This window comes from Ictalurus punctatus, chromosome 4, assembly GCF_001660625.3.
Source record: "Ictalurus punctatus breed USDA103 chromosome 4, Coco_2.0, whole genome shotgun sequence".
Taxonomy (NCBI): domain Eukaryota; kingdom Metazoa; phylum Chordata; class Actinopteri; order Siluriformes; family Ictaluridae; genus Ictalurus; species Ictalurus punctatus.
In genome coordinates, this window is record NC_071284.1 from 8135962 (window position 1) to 8151122 (window position 15161).

At 39.9% G+C, this 15161-nt stretch overlaps 1 protein-coding gene across 2 annotated transcripts in view; it reads left to right on the top strand.

The window, feature by feature from the left end:
- The first annotated feature begins 153 nt into the window (after positions 1-153).
- Positions 154-15161, top strand: part of hipk2 (homeodomain interacting protein kinase 2) — a 97860-nt gene continuing 82852 nt past the window's right edge. The window contains exon 1 of one of the 2 annotated variants that reach the window (XM_053677891.1): positions 154-1196. In XM_053677891.1, the coding sequence (XP_053533866.1) occupies positions 1178-1196 (19 nt within the window). In that variant the 5' untranslated portion in view covers positions 154-1177. The remainder of the gene's footprint in view (positions 1197-15161) is intronic. The other variant, XM_047154811.2, reaches the window with a different exon arrangement.

A 15161-nucleotide genomic window follows, 5' to 3' on the forward strand; every position in this document is an offset into this window, starting at 1 on the left:
AAAGGGGGGGGGGGGGATCTCTGAAGAATCTTTTCCTGCACCTTTATCTGTATACATGTAATTAATCATTTTAGATAGATAGATAGATAGATAGATAGACGGAAATCTGTTGTATCAGGGTAAGGTTCTTTAGTTGTACACATTTGAAACAAGTTTAGACAGAAATTTTAAACTGGATAGGCAGACAGATAGAGATAGATAGATAGATAGATAGATAGATAGATAGATAGATAGATAGATAGAGTCTGGAAATCTTGTGTATCAGGGAAACGTTCTTTAGTGAAACATATTAACAGGCAGGTCTGGAGAGCAGAAGGGGTCAGGATCACAAGTATCTCTGGAGTTGCATGTGTAGCTCGACAGAGAGAGTGAGAGAGAGACAGAGACAGAGACAGAGAGAGACAGAGAGAGACAGAGAGAGAGACACAGAGAGACACAGAGAGAGATTATTAGATATTGTTATAAAATTGTTAATAGTTGGCAAATTGCTGTATAAGAGGAGTAAACATTTTGGGACATGCTTTTCTAGGAAAATAATCAACTTCTTCTTCTTCTCCAATAAGCAGCGTGGTGTTTTATTCTGTTTAGAATTCCACAACTGAATAACAGGCCTATGCTCTAAAATAAATGAACTGAGTATATAACATTCATGGATGAGGGGTTAATAAACATGACCACATCCAGCACATGTGAAGAGATTTGCGCATGCAACATGTGTAAAGCTGCTTGAGGAGGTGGGAGGCCCGCTGATCGACTGCATAGGTGTTTGATTAGCTCTCAGGCTCGGCTCAACTCGTCTCGCTCCGCTTCTTTCACCATTGCAACTTTTGCAGGCACTCCGCAGACATGCCCAGTGCACACTGAAGCCCCGAGCCGCAATCCAGCTCAGTCTCGGAGCCAAACAACTGCTCCGGTCCGTGGAGGAGAACTTGCAAGGGATCGCTCTTTAGAAATCCGACTATTACAGATGCAGTTCTGGATGTGATTCTCTCTCTCTCTCTCTCTCTCTCTCTCTCTCTCTCTCTCTCTTCTGTTCTCTCCCCCGATGAACTGGCTCAGTAATGTGGGAGACGGCGATTCTTTCTGTCAGCGGCTCAAGATGGCAGATTTTTTCCTGAGTTCTGAACTGAAGCATCTCTTCCCATTTTTGCCATGAATAACAGAAACCCTTGCACCGATGGCCCCTGTATACGAAGGTAAGAAATGGGAATATTGATCTCATACGGATCATTGGCAGGATTTATGTGAAGCTACACTGTATCTCTCTGTCCAAACACGGGCTTTCCTCTTTAGATCTCAATGAGAAGCAATCAGTCAAGGCATTGGCATTATTACTGCACTTTATGTAGATGGCTATTAGATTTGGCTGTTTATTTATTTATTTATTTGTTGTTGTTGTTGTTTTTTTTCAGTGATGAATTATTGTTCAACATTTGCGATGAACAGTCTTGTTCTTGGTACGTGCCTGTAGTGTCCGATCTCCGCGCAGTGCTGCTTTTCTCTCTCGGATCTTCATCCTATTCCTTGTTGTTTGCCCTTTTTTTTATTATTATTATTTTTTTTTTTTTTTAGTTGAGATGTTTAAGAAACACTGCGATCCAAGCTGGTTAAACCAGATTGCAGCTTAGACGTTGGAGTTCAAATGAGATGATCCATCTAGAAAGCAAAACAGTCTGAGAGAGCAAAGTGGATCCCGGTCTGTGGCACGCGCAGACGTTTGATCATTTGAGATCCATCATGTTGCAGAAACGAATTTGTAGCCTGTGCGTCATATGAAGTTAAATGTTACACGCCACATGGTTTGGTCGTCAGTCAAAAGTACTGACAGATTGGATTGTGCTGCATTTAGGCACCTGGTGATTAATCCGAGTGCAAAACAGCACACTGTAGGCGTTTAGAGCAAATCACGCCTCCTGTTATAACCTATACGCCTATTAGTTAAATGCATGTTTCATGTTGATCTGATCTGTTAATCCGATTAGCTATCTGTTCATCCAGTTTCAACAAACACGGCGCACGCTTCACGATCAGGACTGAAGTGAGAGCACCCAGATTTCAGAAAGATCCCTCAGAATGATAACACAATCAACTTTTAGTTGTGGTTTCGATTCACACATGCAGTACTGTCTGAGGGGTTTGCAGCAGGTTGAACTAGTCCGATGCTGAAAATGCTCTTGCTGTCCTGCACTGCTGAAATGTGCACATTATAATATGCATTAAGGAGTAATGGCCTCAGAGACGTGTACAGTAGGCTATAGATATAGCTGTGAAATACGGAGACGTTCTGGCCACCCGGTGTGAATAATGATCGGATATATTATTGTAAAGTGTTGATTTTTGTTGTCAGTTCGGGATGGGAGTTGTAATTGATTAGACACACTCCCCCTGGCGGAGAGAAAGATATCACACGCTTTAACATGAACATTATACACATCTGTCTTTCCCTCTCATGTTCGCTGTCTCTTTTCTGTGTCACATCGTAGAGAGAAGTTAGACAAACACTGGCGTAGTGCACAAAGGCTGGGGTGAAAGAGTAGAGACAGACAGACAGACAGACAGACAGATAGATAGATAGATAGAGAGATAGAACACTAAATACAGTATCTCAGTGTATCAGCTAAAGGATTCTGAAGCTGTGAAAAATACAAGTTTATAAACACTTATATAAACACATATGTAACACATATAACAGTTTAATAGAGATAATTATTGAGAGAGAGAGAGAGAGAGAGAGAGAGAGAGAAGCTGGAAATCTGATGTATAAGCATAAAGGTTCTTTAGCTGTACACAAGCTGAAGCAAGTTTACAGACACAAGATTTTTTAAAGTGGACAGACAGATAGATAGATAGATATATAGATAGATAAATAGAAGCTTGTATAAGGGAAATGGTTCTTTAGCTTTACACAGCGAAACAAGTTTATAGACACAAGACATTTAAAGCAGACAGACAGACAGACAGATAGACAGATACATAGATAGATAGATAGATAGATAGATAGATAGATAGAACACTAAATGCAGTATCCCAGTGTATCAGCTAAAGGATTCTGAAGCTGTGAAAAATACAAGTTTATTATATTATTATATTATATATACAAGTTTATTTTATAAACACTTCAAGATCTGTAACACACATAGCAGTTTAATAGAGATAATGATAGATAGATAGAAAGATAGATAGATAGAAATCTGATGTATAAGCATGAAGGTTCTTTAGCTGTACATATTTGTTTACAAGTTTACAGACACAAGATATTTTAAAGTGGACAGACAGATAGATAGATAGATAGATAGATAGATACATAGATAGATAGATAGATAGATAGATAGATAGATAGATAGATGGAATTTCCTGGCATGTTATCATCCCATTTTCAGTAAAATACTGATATGAGAGCTGTGAGTGAGATGTCAGATATCAACTGTGTGATCAGTTGATATCTGACACTGGTCTCAGTAACTGATACGAGTCTCCTTGAGCTACTGTTGCTAAGTTATGTGAAATATTACAGGTAGAATGGAAATGGCACTGAGATAATTAATGCCCTATATTCACATGTATGATCTTTATTGTGTCAGTCACCACCACACCTCTTCCCTGCATAAAATAGCTCAGTGGATCAGATTGCAAAATATGTCAAAGCCAATTTCATAGCCATCAAGTGTTTCGGGCAAGTATCAGCCCATATAGTGATACTCAGTATGGCATTGATGTGTCTATACTTTTTTTTTTCTTCCAGAAGGTTTTAGACAAAAGTCCAGTATAAACTGTGTGATGTGCTTCTGAAGCTGTATGTGGGTGAATCCTGTCCCCACATCTGAAGAAGTTTAAAGCACATAATTTCTTTCCATACAGACAGACAGACAGGTTTATAGACAGAACTGTAGACAGATATACAGGTTGGAAAAATTCTGATATAGAACCAAGTTTGTTGGCTGTAGTTCTTCATCATCTGTGTAAGCCAAGTGCTTCTGAAGCTGTAGGAGGTGAACCAGTTCAAGATGCTTCACATGATCACATTCTTTCTTTTTGGTTCAAAAGTTTTGAGTGTGCGGACAAGTTTCCTTTGCCTTTAGCTTCCTTAAATTGATTCCTTCAGTTAATTGCTACCATATGAGCTAGTAGCACGGTTAACAGTGATGTTGACAATATTACGCTGGTTGTCATTAAATGTCATTTCCAGAAACTGCAAATGAACAAGAACCATTGATTTGGGGATTCTGACACCCTCAGACACATCAGTGAGATATGATTCAAACATTGTTGTTGGGTGCTGGATGTTAAAAGTCTGACAGATTACATTTTATTCACTGCTTCGAGTTTGAAGACAATATGCAGGTCATGGAATACCTCATCTTCTGACCCTCATCACACTCCTCTGTGAACATGCTGCATGTTTACAGTAGTTACTGCAGGAGCCATTGAACACACCATGTCACCTTGATCTGTAGGATCAAATGGAGCTATTTTACTTAAGCAGTTAAAGAGAAGTTAGCTGCAGTTGTTGCAGGGGGTGATGTATAACTGAAAATATTCATTTTTGTAAAACAAAAGACAGAACAGGAAAGTAGATGTCAGTTCTTAGTATTTAGTGGACAAATAGTCCATTAATAATAATAATAATAATAATAATAATAATAATAATAATAATAATAATATAATGATTAAACAATTACTGTTATTAGTATTAGTGTTAGTATTAGTAGTATGTAAATCATAGATTTGAATACAAACTATTTAAAAAATAATTACACTGATAATGCTTTACATGTCATTATGCAGCCTATTTGCAGTCAAATATATGCCACAGTCTGTTTTAGTCTGGCTCAGTTGTGTTTACACTAAATAAATACTTATAAGATATAACTCTGTCTCTGAATATTGCAAATTCAGGCTAAATGTCTTGCACATGAATGTTCGAGCGTATTTGAAACCACAAATTTTGAGATAACATTTTAAAATAACTCAAACATCACATTTCAAAGAAAATGTAAAATGTAATAACAGTGTAGTTATGATACTGTTATTCATCTTAGACGCGTTTATTCAGTAATGAATGATTAAATAGAACTACACTGAAAGGAAGAGGAACGTGTTGTAGTTACAAGAGTGAGGAATGAAGGTCTCCACTAGACTTTAATGACTTTAATGGTTAAAAGAAATGATATAAGAAATATAACAATATAATACAGTAAAGCAGTATGTGCACTACTTTTTAAATACTGATGTCGATTTTGTGGCTTGTGCATAACTGTTCTTTTGTGCAGTGCTTTTCCAACAAAAATGAAATGTTACAGAAAATAGAAATAGAATTTTAAAAAAAAATAGCAAAAAATGTTTCAGGCAAAAAAAATGAATGCTGGCTGTCAGGGATCAGCTGCAAAACCATCAAAGTCTCCTGGAGAACTGTGGCAGATTCTCCAAGATGCTTAACAGAGCATTCCATCCAGTTTCCTTGCACAAAATGTACCTGAAAATGATGATTAATTTTTTAAAGACAAAGCGCTGTCACACGAATTAATGACTTTTTAGTTTTTCAACGTAAAAAACATCCATCCATTTATTTTCCATACTGCTTATCCTACACAGGGTTCGCAGAGGAGCCTGACCCTCACACATTCACTATGGACAATTTAGAAATGCCTACAATGCATGTCTTTGCATGCTTGTCTACAATGCATGACTGGGAGAGGAAACCGGAGACTGGGGGAGGAAACCCCGAAGCACAGCTTCACACAGGGTGGAGGTGGGATTCGAACCCCCAACCCTGGACGTGTGACGCAAACATGCTTATCACTAAGCCACCAAAGAGCATTTCTTTACATGTGCCTAACACTTTTGCACAGTACTGTATTTACATAATTTGGAACCCTCTCTGAGAGGGAAACACTTGTCACTTGTCATAGGCTTGTACATAGAACCTAATAGGGGTTCCTGCAGAAGGACAAACTGTAAGATGATTTAGGATGCTAGATGGAGATACTGTATGTAGCACTGGTGTAGTATGTAGATCTGTGGTTTCATCCTGAGCTCAGCTTGCTGTCTGTTTGTCATGTTCAACCCATGTATGCGTAGGTTTCTACCCCAAGGTGTGAATGTGTGTGGTGCCTTGCGATGGACTTGCATTCCATTCATGGTATATTCCTGCCTTGCAGCCAATGTTCCTGGAATCCACTGCATCAAGCGGCTACTGAAAATGAACGAATGAAACAGGATGTTTGATATTGTGGTTGATATTGATATATAGGAGTGTGATTGAAAACACTATTCAACATCCATTACATCTGTTGAGTTTGTTTTTCTTAAATGGAGGATCAGATGTGTTAGACCTGAAACACCTTGCTTAATGAAGTGGGAATCTGACTTATAAAGATCAATAAAAAAAAGAGGTCCTTTAGATTTCCCCCAAACTACGCTTAGTTGGAACCTTAATTGCTGTGTAAAAAGTGGTGTAATTGGTAGAATTTGTGGCATTCATGTGTGAACGTTTTTGCCGTGCAATTTAAAGTCAAACAAGAGGTTCTTTGATTGTAATTTTGATTAGGAGAGGTTCTTTGTTCTTTGGGTATTTGTCTGCCTGCTTGAGTTTTTTTTATTTTTTTATTTTTTTATAAGCATCCCTGCTCATATGTGCCTTATTTATTGCACTTCACACTTTCTTGTTATTTTAAGACAGCTGTTGCTTAATTGCTTTGGTCTCAAAGCCATCAGTCAAAATGTTTGTCGCACTAGTAATAGCAATAGTGTTGTTTCCTTCAGCGTGAGGTTTTCGTGTCGGTTCAGACCCTGGCTCTCCAGTGACCAGACGGAAGAGTAATCTGGGTCCATAGGAGCCCAGGAGCCTGGCCTCATAACCCTTACTGACATGTTGATAAATGCCTGTGGAGAGAAACAGGATGAGTTGTCTTAAACCGTACAAAAGGTAATACATAGCATACAACTAGGTCAACCAGACAGGCCTGTACGGAGCAGAGAATTCTGTGGGTTCAATTTTCTGCAATATTTTAATTTGCATTTTGCACTAACTTCACTGGTCATGTGTGGAATATTACAGCTGCAGTGCTTGGTGCTTTGTTTCACCCAGAAATCCCCAATGGTAATTTGAATCAACACAAAGATATGATTGTGTTGATATGAGTCAAGCTGAGCACTGTGAGTTAATTTATCATCGTTCCTGTTCATTCTACACTGGCTAAATGTTTTGCTGTACAGATTTTAAAAATTGTTCCAGGCTCCGCAGCTGACATGAGCTAACGCTTACCGTTTAAAGTCTTCCACTTGTGGGCGCAGGAAAATCCCCACATTTCAAGGTCATGACCACACATTTATATTGTAGTCATGTAGTGATTACAAGGAAACATTTAGACTATGAAAACACTGCAGACAGTTCCTCATACCCAAACTAACATGACTGTCCACATCACCGTTCGAAAACTAAATACACTGCAGTAAGTCATCTTTCAGAGTTGCAGAGTTCCTTTGGGCATTTTTTTTTTTTGGGGCTCCTGTAAATGGACACTCTGGCCAGAGTTGAACGTGATTAGTCTGTCGATGTCTCATTTATGGGTCTTTGAAGGCTGAAGGATATCTGAGCCTTCAGATGTTTGAAGGGAAATGGCTCACAGGTGTGCTCTGGTGCTGTCGGGTTACACAGATGGGGGTTACGTCCTACTGACACACACCGCCAACCTGAGGGGGAAAGACTCACCCTACACCTTTGCTTTAGAATATGCAAGAATATGAATTCCCTAGTAGATGCTAGATTATTATAAATACTGTATATAGTAGAGGTGAACACATTTTTACATTTACATTTACATTTACATTTATTCATTTAGCAGACGCTTTTATCCAAAGCGACTTACAAATGAGGAAACAAATGACTAGCTAGCCAACTGGACAAGCGAAAGCTCTAGTGTGCTATTCAGTCCCATATTTTGGCAGGCTAAAAAGTGGTAACTAATGGGTGGATCTCAATTAGCTCCCTAGGTCATGAATCAGTATATCGTGTACATGAGTTCGGGCACTGGTAAGGACTCACTAGACATTGGGACACTTATGACTCAATTTCCAGTGACATGACTACAGTATGTACCCGCACTGTAAAACGTCACTACTGGCATTTATCAACAACAGGAAGGACCAATATCTTTCTGATATTATATGTCATATAAATTCATTTGCGTTTCTCTCACGGAACTTCAAGCTGGATCGTAGGCTAGCTAGTGAATTTTTTTTTTTAAATCATTAAAGGCGTTAAACTCAAACAAACCATATTATAGAATGTCAAATAAAGTTAAAAATGGCTAACATTGGTAATTTTTTGAGAGCTACATCAACGATAATAAGCTACATACATTTGTATGCGACGTCGGCTGTGAGTTCGTCCGCCATTTTTTTCCGAGCTGAGAGGCTTCAGAAAATATGACACCATTTCCAGTAAGGGAACATAGTGAGCATTGATGCGCCCTGTTTTTTGTCGAACGTTCTAGTGCACTGGAAGGATATTGCGATTGAGACAGCCCTTAAAATGGATGGCTCCTTGATCAGTGTCCTGCCTACTGAACTAGGGAGCTAATTGAGACGCACCCAATGTAATGTAACGTAATGAAGTATGGTAAGCTAGTTAGCTAGTTACAGTAAGTGTATTAATACAGACTATGAGTAAAGAATGAATGGCTGGTTATTATCCTCTTCTAACAAAGTTTCTAATATAGCACATTATGTTTTCACCCTTGACAAAAAGTCAGCAAGTAACTGTTCAATATATGATTACGATTAGCGTCTTTATTGTTTAACTGCAGTGTGACTGCATGTAGGAAGCAGGAGAGTAACATGCAAGCTTTCCATCAAACTGTTCTGTGTAGTGTGTAGCGTTGTTGAACTTACTTATCCCTTGCAGCTGTGCATAAAACAAACAATAGCCCGGACATGAAATCTGCTTGTCCTAAGCGCCTGGACTACTGATTTGTCCGTCCCTGTGTATACATTTCTAACCAAACACTCAGCTGTATGTCATGTCCCAACTCAACAATCCCAACTGAACTTATGCTCTCGGTTCGTCTTCAGATTCTCTGATGAATGTTAGATCGGAGTTTGAGTTGTACATCTCAATCTCCACCTCATACGCTTTGTAGGCTGCCGGGGCGTGAGTTCATCAGCTCTGCAGTCATCCAGAAAGACAAAAGAAAGGATCGAGCCAACCTCAAGCCAGTCTACTGTTTGTTTTGAGCTGAAGGCCAATTCCCATGATGCAGCATTTGCAGGCAGGGCAGCGCACGCAGCTATTCTGTTTGTGATTGCGAATGCACTGTGTCTTTAATCGAAGACTTTCTGCTTAGCCATACAGAGCTACCTGATGTGCTAAAGGAAAAAAAAAGTGAAGAAAGAGAAAGCATACATGAAAGTGATCTTTTAAGGTGATTACAAATAGCCCTTTTTTTTAGTTCAAGTCCTCTTGGTCTGGTGGCTGTGCTTTTTTTTTCCAGGGTCCATACTGGCATGTTTCCTTTGATCAGATATGAGAAGATGGGTTCACACCGGGGTCTCTCTGCGCCACATTGTTCCGCCAGCCAGGGGAAATGAAAGGGGGCTTTGCTGCAGCCGGATTTGTTGGGCTGTAATCACATGGCAATTACTCCTTCGTGAAGGGCGCCATTCATTCTGCCCTCACACCTATAGTTACTGCCACCACGAGTCATATCACCAGCCACTGACTGACGAAATGTAAACAGCAACACACATTTCCTGCTTCGTACAAGAAGGCTGCTCTGCTCTTAATGGTAGTAAAAATGCAAAGATTTTTCTTAGAGCAATACCAGGCGGTTCTTTTTAGCTGCTGTAATAAATATTACAAGTTTAAGCTTAGGAGTCTGCTATGTTCCTGTTCTTCAAACACTGACCTGTTTATGAGCACTGATATAGCTGGTCAGCAAAGATTTGGCCCATTTATTTACAGACAGCTTGATGTGCAGATTTTGAGCCCAGGGATGGTGTGTGTGTGTGTGTGTGTGCCCGTGTGTGTGTTTGTGTGTGTGTGTGTATGTGTGTGATGGGATGGAAATGGCAGGCCAGGATGGCTCACAGTGCTTTTGTTGCTCTTTCAGCAGATCCTCCCCTCTTTCCCTATACCATGCCAGCTTGTTGCAGGCACATCATCATGCCCTAAATCCTATTGTTTTGCACAATATCCCCTGGCTTAGGGCATGGCCAGGCCTGGCAGAACAGCCGTGCTGCTTTATTGGGACATAATTTAATATCAGGACAAGACGTGGCGGATTAGCCTCATGCATGTGCTGCACTGAGACATCCTTAAGCTTTACCTATACTGTACTGAAAGATGGATGTAAAACTGAAAATGCAGCAAAAAGCCCTAGGGGAAAAGAAAAGACAGAAGACAGCCTTTAAAATACTGCATGCTCAAACAAAGAGAGAGAGAGAGAGAGAGAGAGAGAGAGAGAGAGAGAAAAAGTTTCATGCTATGCTGTTGATACCCTTCTGAGTGGGAGTGCATTGGGGGGGAGAGTATATAGACTATATGGTTACAGGTGCAAACTCTGCAGGCTGCTGAAATGGAAAATATGATCATTGTATGTTTCCTTAGTTCTCAACTCAAGCGGTCAAGTGTTTCAGGTTATTATACTCCTGCACCAGGTCGGTTTAATGTAAGATGCAATTATGAATAATTGACATTTACTTATGGAAATGATTGACTTGGTTTAGTCGGGTTTGTTTTAAAATAGGTTTCCTCTGTTCTAATTAAAAACAGTATAAATAAATCAAGGAGAATTTAGAGCAGGAGAGGGCTATATGGCAAGAATATCTATTGAATATATTTTCACAATCATGATATTTAGGTTAGTTACCAAACTGCCAGCACTGTGTCAAGTGGAGTCATAAAAAGTACTCATGATACTTCGTGACCATAATGTTCTAATGTCGAGTGTAGCATATTTTGTTACGTATTATGTAGTTAATATTTGGTGTAATATTTTTTAAAAGTTCATTTCTATCTCCATTTGGTTTTATAATGTTCTAACTGCCAGCCTCTCAAGATGACCACCTTTAAATGTTTAAATGTTTAAACGTTCTGTCATGCTAGTGTTTAAAATGCACTTGCTAATTGTCTCAGAATTTCCATAATGTAAATTTGAAGTAACCTTGATGTGTGAGTCTTGTGGCACTGTAGAGATTTGCAAGCTGGAATGTCAGAATTTTTTAACCAAATAAAGCCAGTGTCACTTTTCAGTGTGGTTTATCAATAGGTTTCTTATGTGTATGTCAGAGAGTAGCAGACTGCTGAAGGTCCACACACACACACACACACACACACACACACACACACACACACACACACACACACAAACACTGTAGGGGGTTTCTTTCGTCTCCATCAGCCAGATTTTGGTAAGTGCAACCTCTTCACTGATGGTTGCAGTACATGTGACACGCTTGGCCGATAACCAAAGGACTTCAAAGCCCCAGACGGATGGAGCTGAGCAGAGGGAATGGGCTGCCCCGTTTCTCTCGTGTGCCAGAAGGAGAGGGTGAGAGAGAGAGAGAGAGAGAGAGAGAGAGAGAGAGAGAGAGTTTGACTGGAGTACTCAAAGGATTGGATATGCATGAAGAGCAAACACCTCAATAATCACTGCTCAGCTCCTACACACTTACACACAGAGATCTCATCACTTTCTATTCTCACTATTCAGCCTTTGAATTGAAAGTAGATGAACCTAAACCATATTCAAGTTTGCAGTTCAGAAATAGTGTGCTAGGAAATACCAAAGTGCATTCAGTGTTGTAATGAAGGGTGGTTTGGGGAAAATAAGCCTGTCTTTGCTGTATGCATTAGAGCAAGCTTCACTCTTTGCTCCGATGCCGCTGGCGTACTTTCTGTGGCCACACACAGATCTGATCCATCATTTAGCAGGCACGGCTGAGAAGGAAAGAAGTTAAAGGAGGGCTTCTTTTTTCTCTTCATGCATGACTCAAGGTGTGTGTTCTAAGGAGGGAGATATAACTAAAGCTAAAATTTCTGAAGGTCCAGTTACACAAAGTAAGCGTCTAACTTGACTGAATGGTATCAGCAGTTACTTTTGTAAAACTATTAATGATTACTTTATGGCTACAAATAAAACTCATCAGCTTTTAAGGGTTAGCACTTTTGCCTCACACCTCCAGGGTTGAGGGGTTTGAATCCCACATCCGCACTGTGCCCGGAGCCTGCATGTTCTCATTGTGCTTCAGGGGTTTCCTCTGGGTACTCCGGTTTCCTCCCCCTGTCCAAAGTCATGTACTGTAGGCTGATTGGGATTTCCAAATTGTCCATAGTGTGAATGTGTGTGCAATTGTGCCCTGCAATGGGTTGGCACCCCAACCAGGGTGTCTCTTGCCTTGTGCCGCGAATTCCCTGGTATAGGCTCCAGGCTCCCTGCGGCCCTGTTTCGGATAAGTGGTACAGAATAAGGATGAATGGATGGATGGATGGATGAATAGATAGATGTTTTGTTTCACACTAGTGCTTCACAGGACTTTTTTTTTTTTTACTAGCACACAGACTCTGAACAGATGAGACACATCGGTTTTGAACTTGAAGGCATACTGCTCCATTCAGACATCTTGAAATAAATGTATGTGATTGGATAAGCTGCAACAGAGGATCTGCTACGGAAGCTACGATGGGTCACGTTAAAAAAAATAGTCGCTGAAATAACGACCAGTTGCTTCATGCGTTCATACAGTGTTTTTCAGTATTCACTTGTTTTTTTTGTTTTTTTTACCATTTGATGTGAGCCTTCAAGCTTCCTATTTGAAAGGGTCAAGGTGAAGTGTAAATGCATGCTTATTCCTTTGATTTATGTAATGCGTTTTGTCCTTGAGTGTAGAAAATGCACTTTATAAAGAAACAAAATATCCTTTTGGTCCATGCTTGTTTGAATGGGAGACCCTGACCCATCTTATCTCTCCCTGCAGTTCAGTGATACACAGGGTTTCCTCCTCCATCTGCGTTGATGCGCCATGACAGCTGTAGGCACACTCAAGTCCAGCCAACAACCTCTGTGTGTGTGTGTGTGGGTGTGTGTGTATGTGTCTCTCTCTCTCTCTCTCTCTCTCTCTCTCTCTCTCTCTCACTCTCTCGCTCTCTGAGTAGCTGCCTTGGAAAAAGGGCATGTGCTGACCTTTTGTTACAAAAGCGTGGCCTTTGCTGTCCCAGGGAATGTTGTCTTTGCCTTGCAAACTTCAGGAGTGAGAGCCAGCGAGAGCGTGGGAGCCACAGGGTGAAGGTTCAGTTTAGTGTGACTGAAGTTTATTTGTCACCTGCGCTCTTCTTCCTGTGTGCTCATATCATAAGCATTGCTGTACGAATTCAAAGAGAGAAAGGCTGGCTTTCCGTCACCCACATAAAAGACGGTTGGGTTCAATTTTCTTTTTTAGAAAAGCCGTATGATACAATGATGTCTTAATAAATGAATCATGACATGACTGTGGAATAGAGCTGCAGGATAATAGCTGAAACGCTAATCATGATTATGCTGCTCAATATTGAAACAAAACATACGGACACAAAAGAGTATTAATGGATGATGTTTATATTTCTGAATCTGAAAGTCAGATCAGGGGAAATTTTTCACATTATTGACCTCAGCACCTTTTTCTGTGTCCCTGTGTCTGGATCCTTTTAAATGCAATCGTAACAATCATAGACAAGTATACAAATCAGGTTTGAGTCAGGAACCAGATACATCACATACAGATACAACAGAATACAACACATACCGTGGCATAAAATACATCAGTGAATCAGAGAGAAAAACATCAAATCCTCTCTGATACCAATCCAAGACCATAAGATTGATACTCGGCATTGTAGGTGGGTACGTTCTTAACCCTAACCCTAACCAAGCTGACAGGTAAAATTATAAATTGGGGCTTATGATTGAATACGTGAAGTCAATACAAATCCATATCTTAACATAGAAGTATTATCAGGCCCTCCAGGATTTCACAATTTTGCACTTGCAGAAATGAATGCAAAATCAAGCAAACTCTATATCAAGCAATATTCTGAGGCGCTTGCCATTTTTACAATGGTAATGTGCGATTACAACAGATTTCCTGCAGATTCGGGCCAAAACGCGTCATGTGACTTCATCACAACGCGCATTCAGCCGAAGTCCTCTTCGATTCGTGTGTCAAACATGAGTACAGCTAAAAGGTCTCGTTTACCAACAAACATCACTGCAAAAGACCGTGCAAAAACGATTTCATGCAATTGCAACCAGTTTCACCAGTTCAAGGAGTTTACTGCAAAATAAAAATAAATAAAAAAATTTGACGCAACAATCACAAAAAAACGCCGCAAACTCCTGTACGGACTGAATTATCTCACTTCAGCAAAGCTCACTAGTATCACACGTAATCACGTTAACACCACAGCAGTGTTGAATTCTGACTTGTCAGAAGGTCGTGATTATTTTTCAAAACAGCAACTTTAATAGTAGTGTCAGCTGTAATGTAATTGTTTCTATAATAAATGCTGAGTCACAGGGATGCGCCACATAATCCGAGGCTAAGGAAATGTTTATTTAACATTTATAGACGGCGACTCCAGCCAGTCACAAGTTTTCCGGTTTATTGGTAACATGAAGAAGTCTTACTAAGTTTGAGAGAGGAAAAAAAAGAAGAGAATGGCGAAGGAATGACTAGTTTAGAGCTGCTATAATGTAAGCAATACCCGGAACGAACTTGTCTTGTGGATGTTCCACAACATTAAATGCAACTAAAAACTACTGTAGATATGTCGTTGTGCTGTGTAGAGTTGTAAGAGGAATAAACCACTATGGGACATGCTTTGATTGGAAAACAATCAACCTTTGTAACGGTAACTCCGCTTCACTTCAGGCTGCATCACATCTTTAACATAGGAGTTAAAGCTAGGCTCACTAGCACTGCAGTCGATTATGCTTAATTCATTCAAGAAGCCCAAATTAATACTTAAAAGTGAAATATGATTATTTATACAGTTCTACCCACTCCATCCTCTGACACACTGCTGCTTCAACATCAAAAGCCAAGCTTAAAACCCCAGACAGCTGCCATTAATAATGTAAATTTGAACTCTGTGACTTCAGACTTCAGGAGAAAGTGAGATTCACATG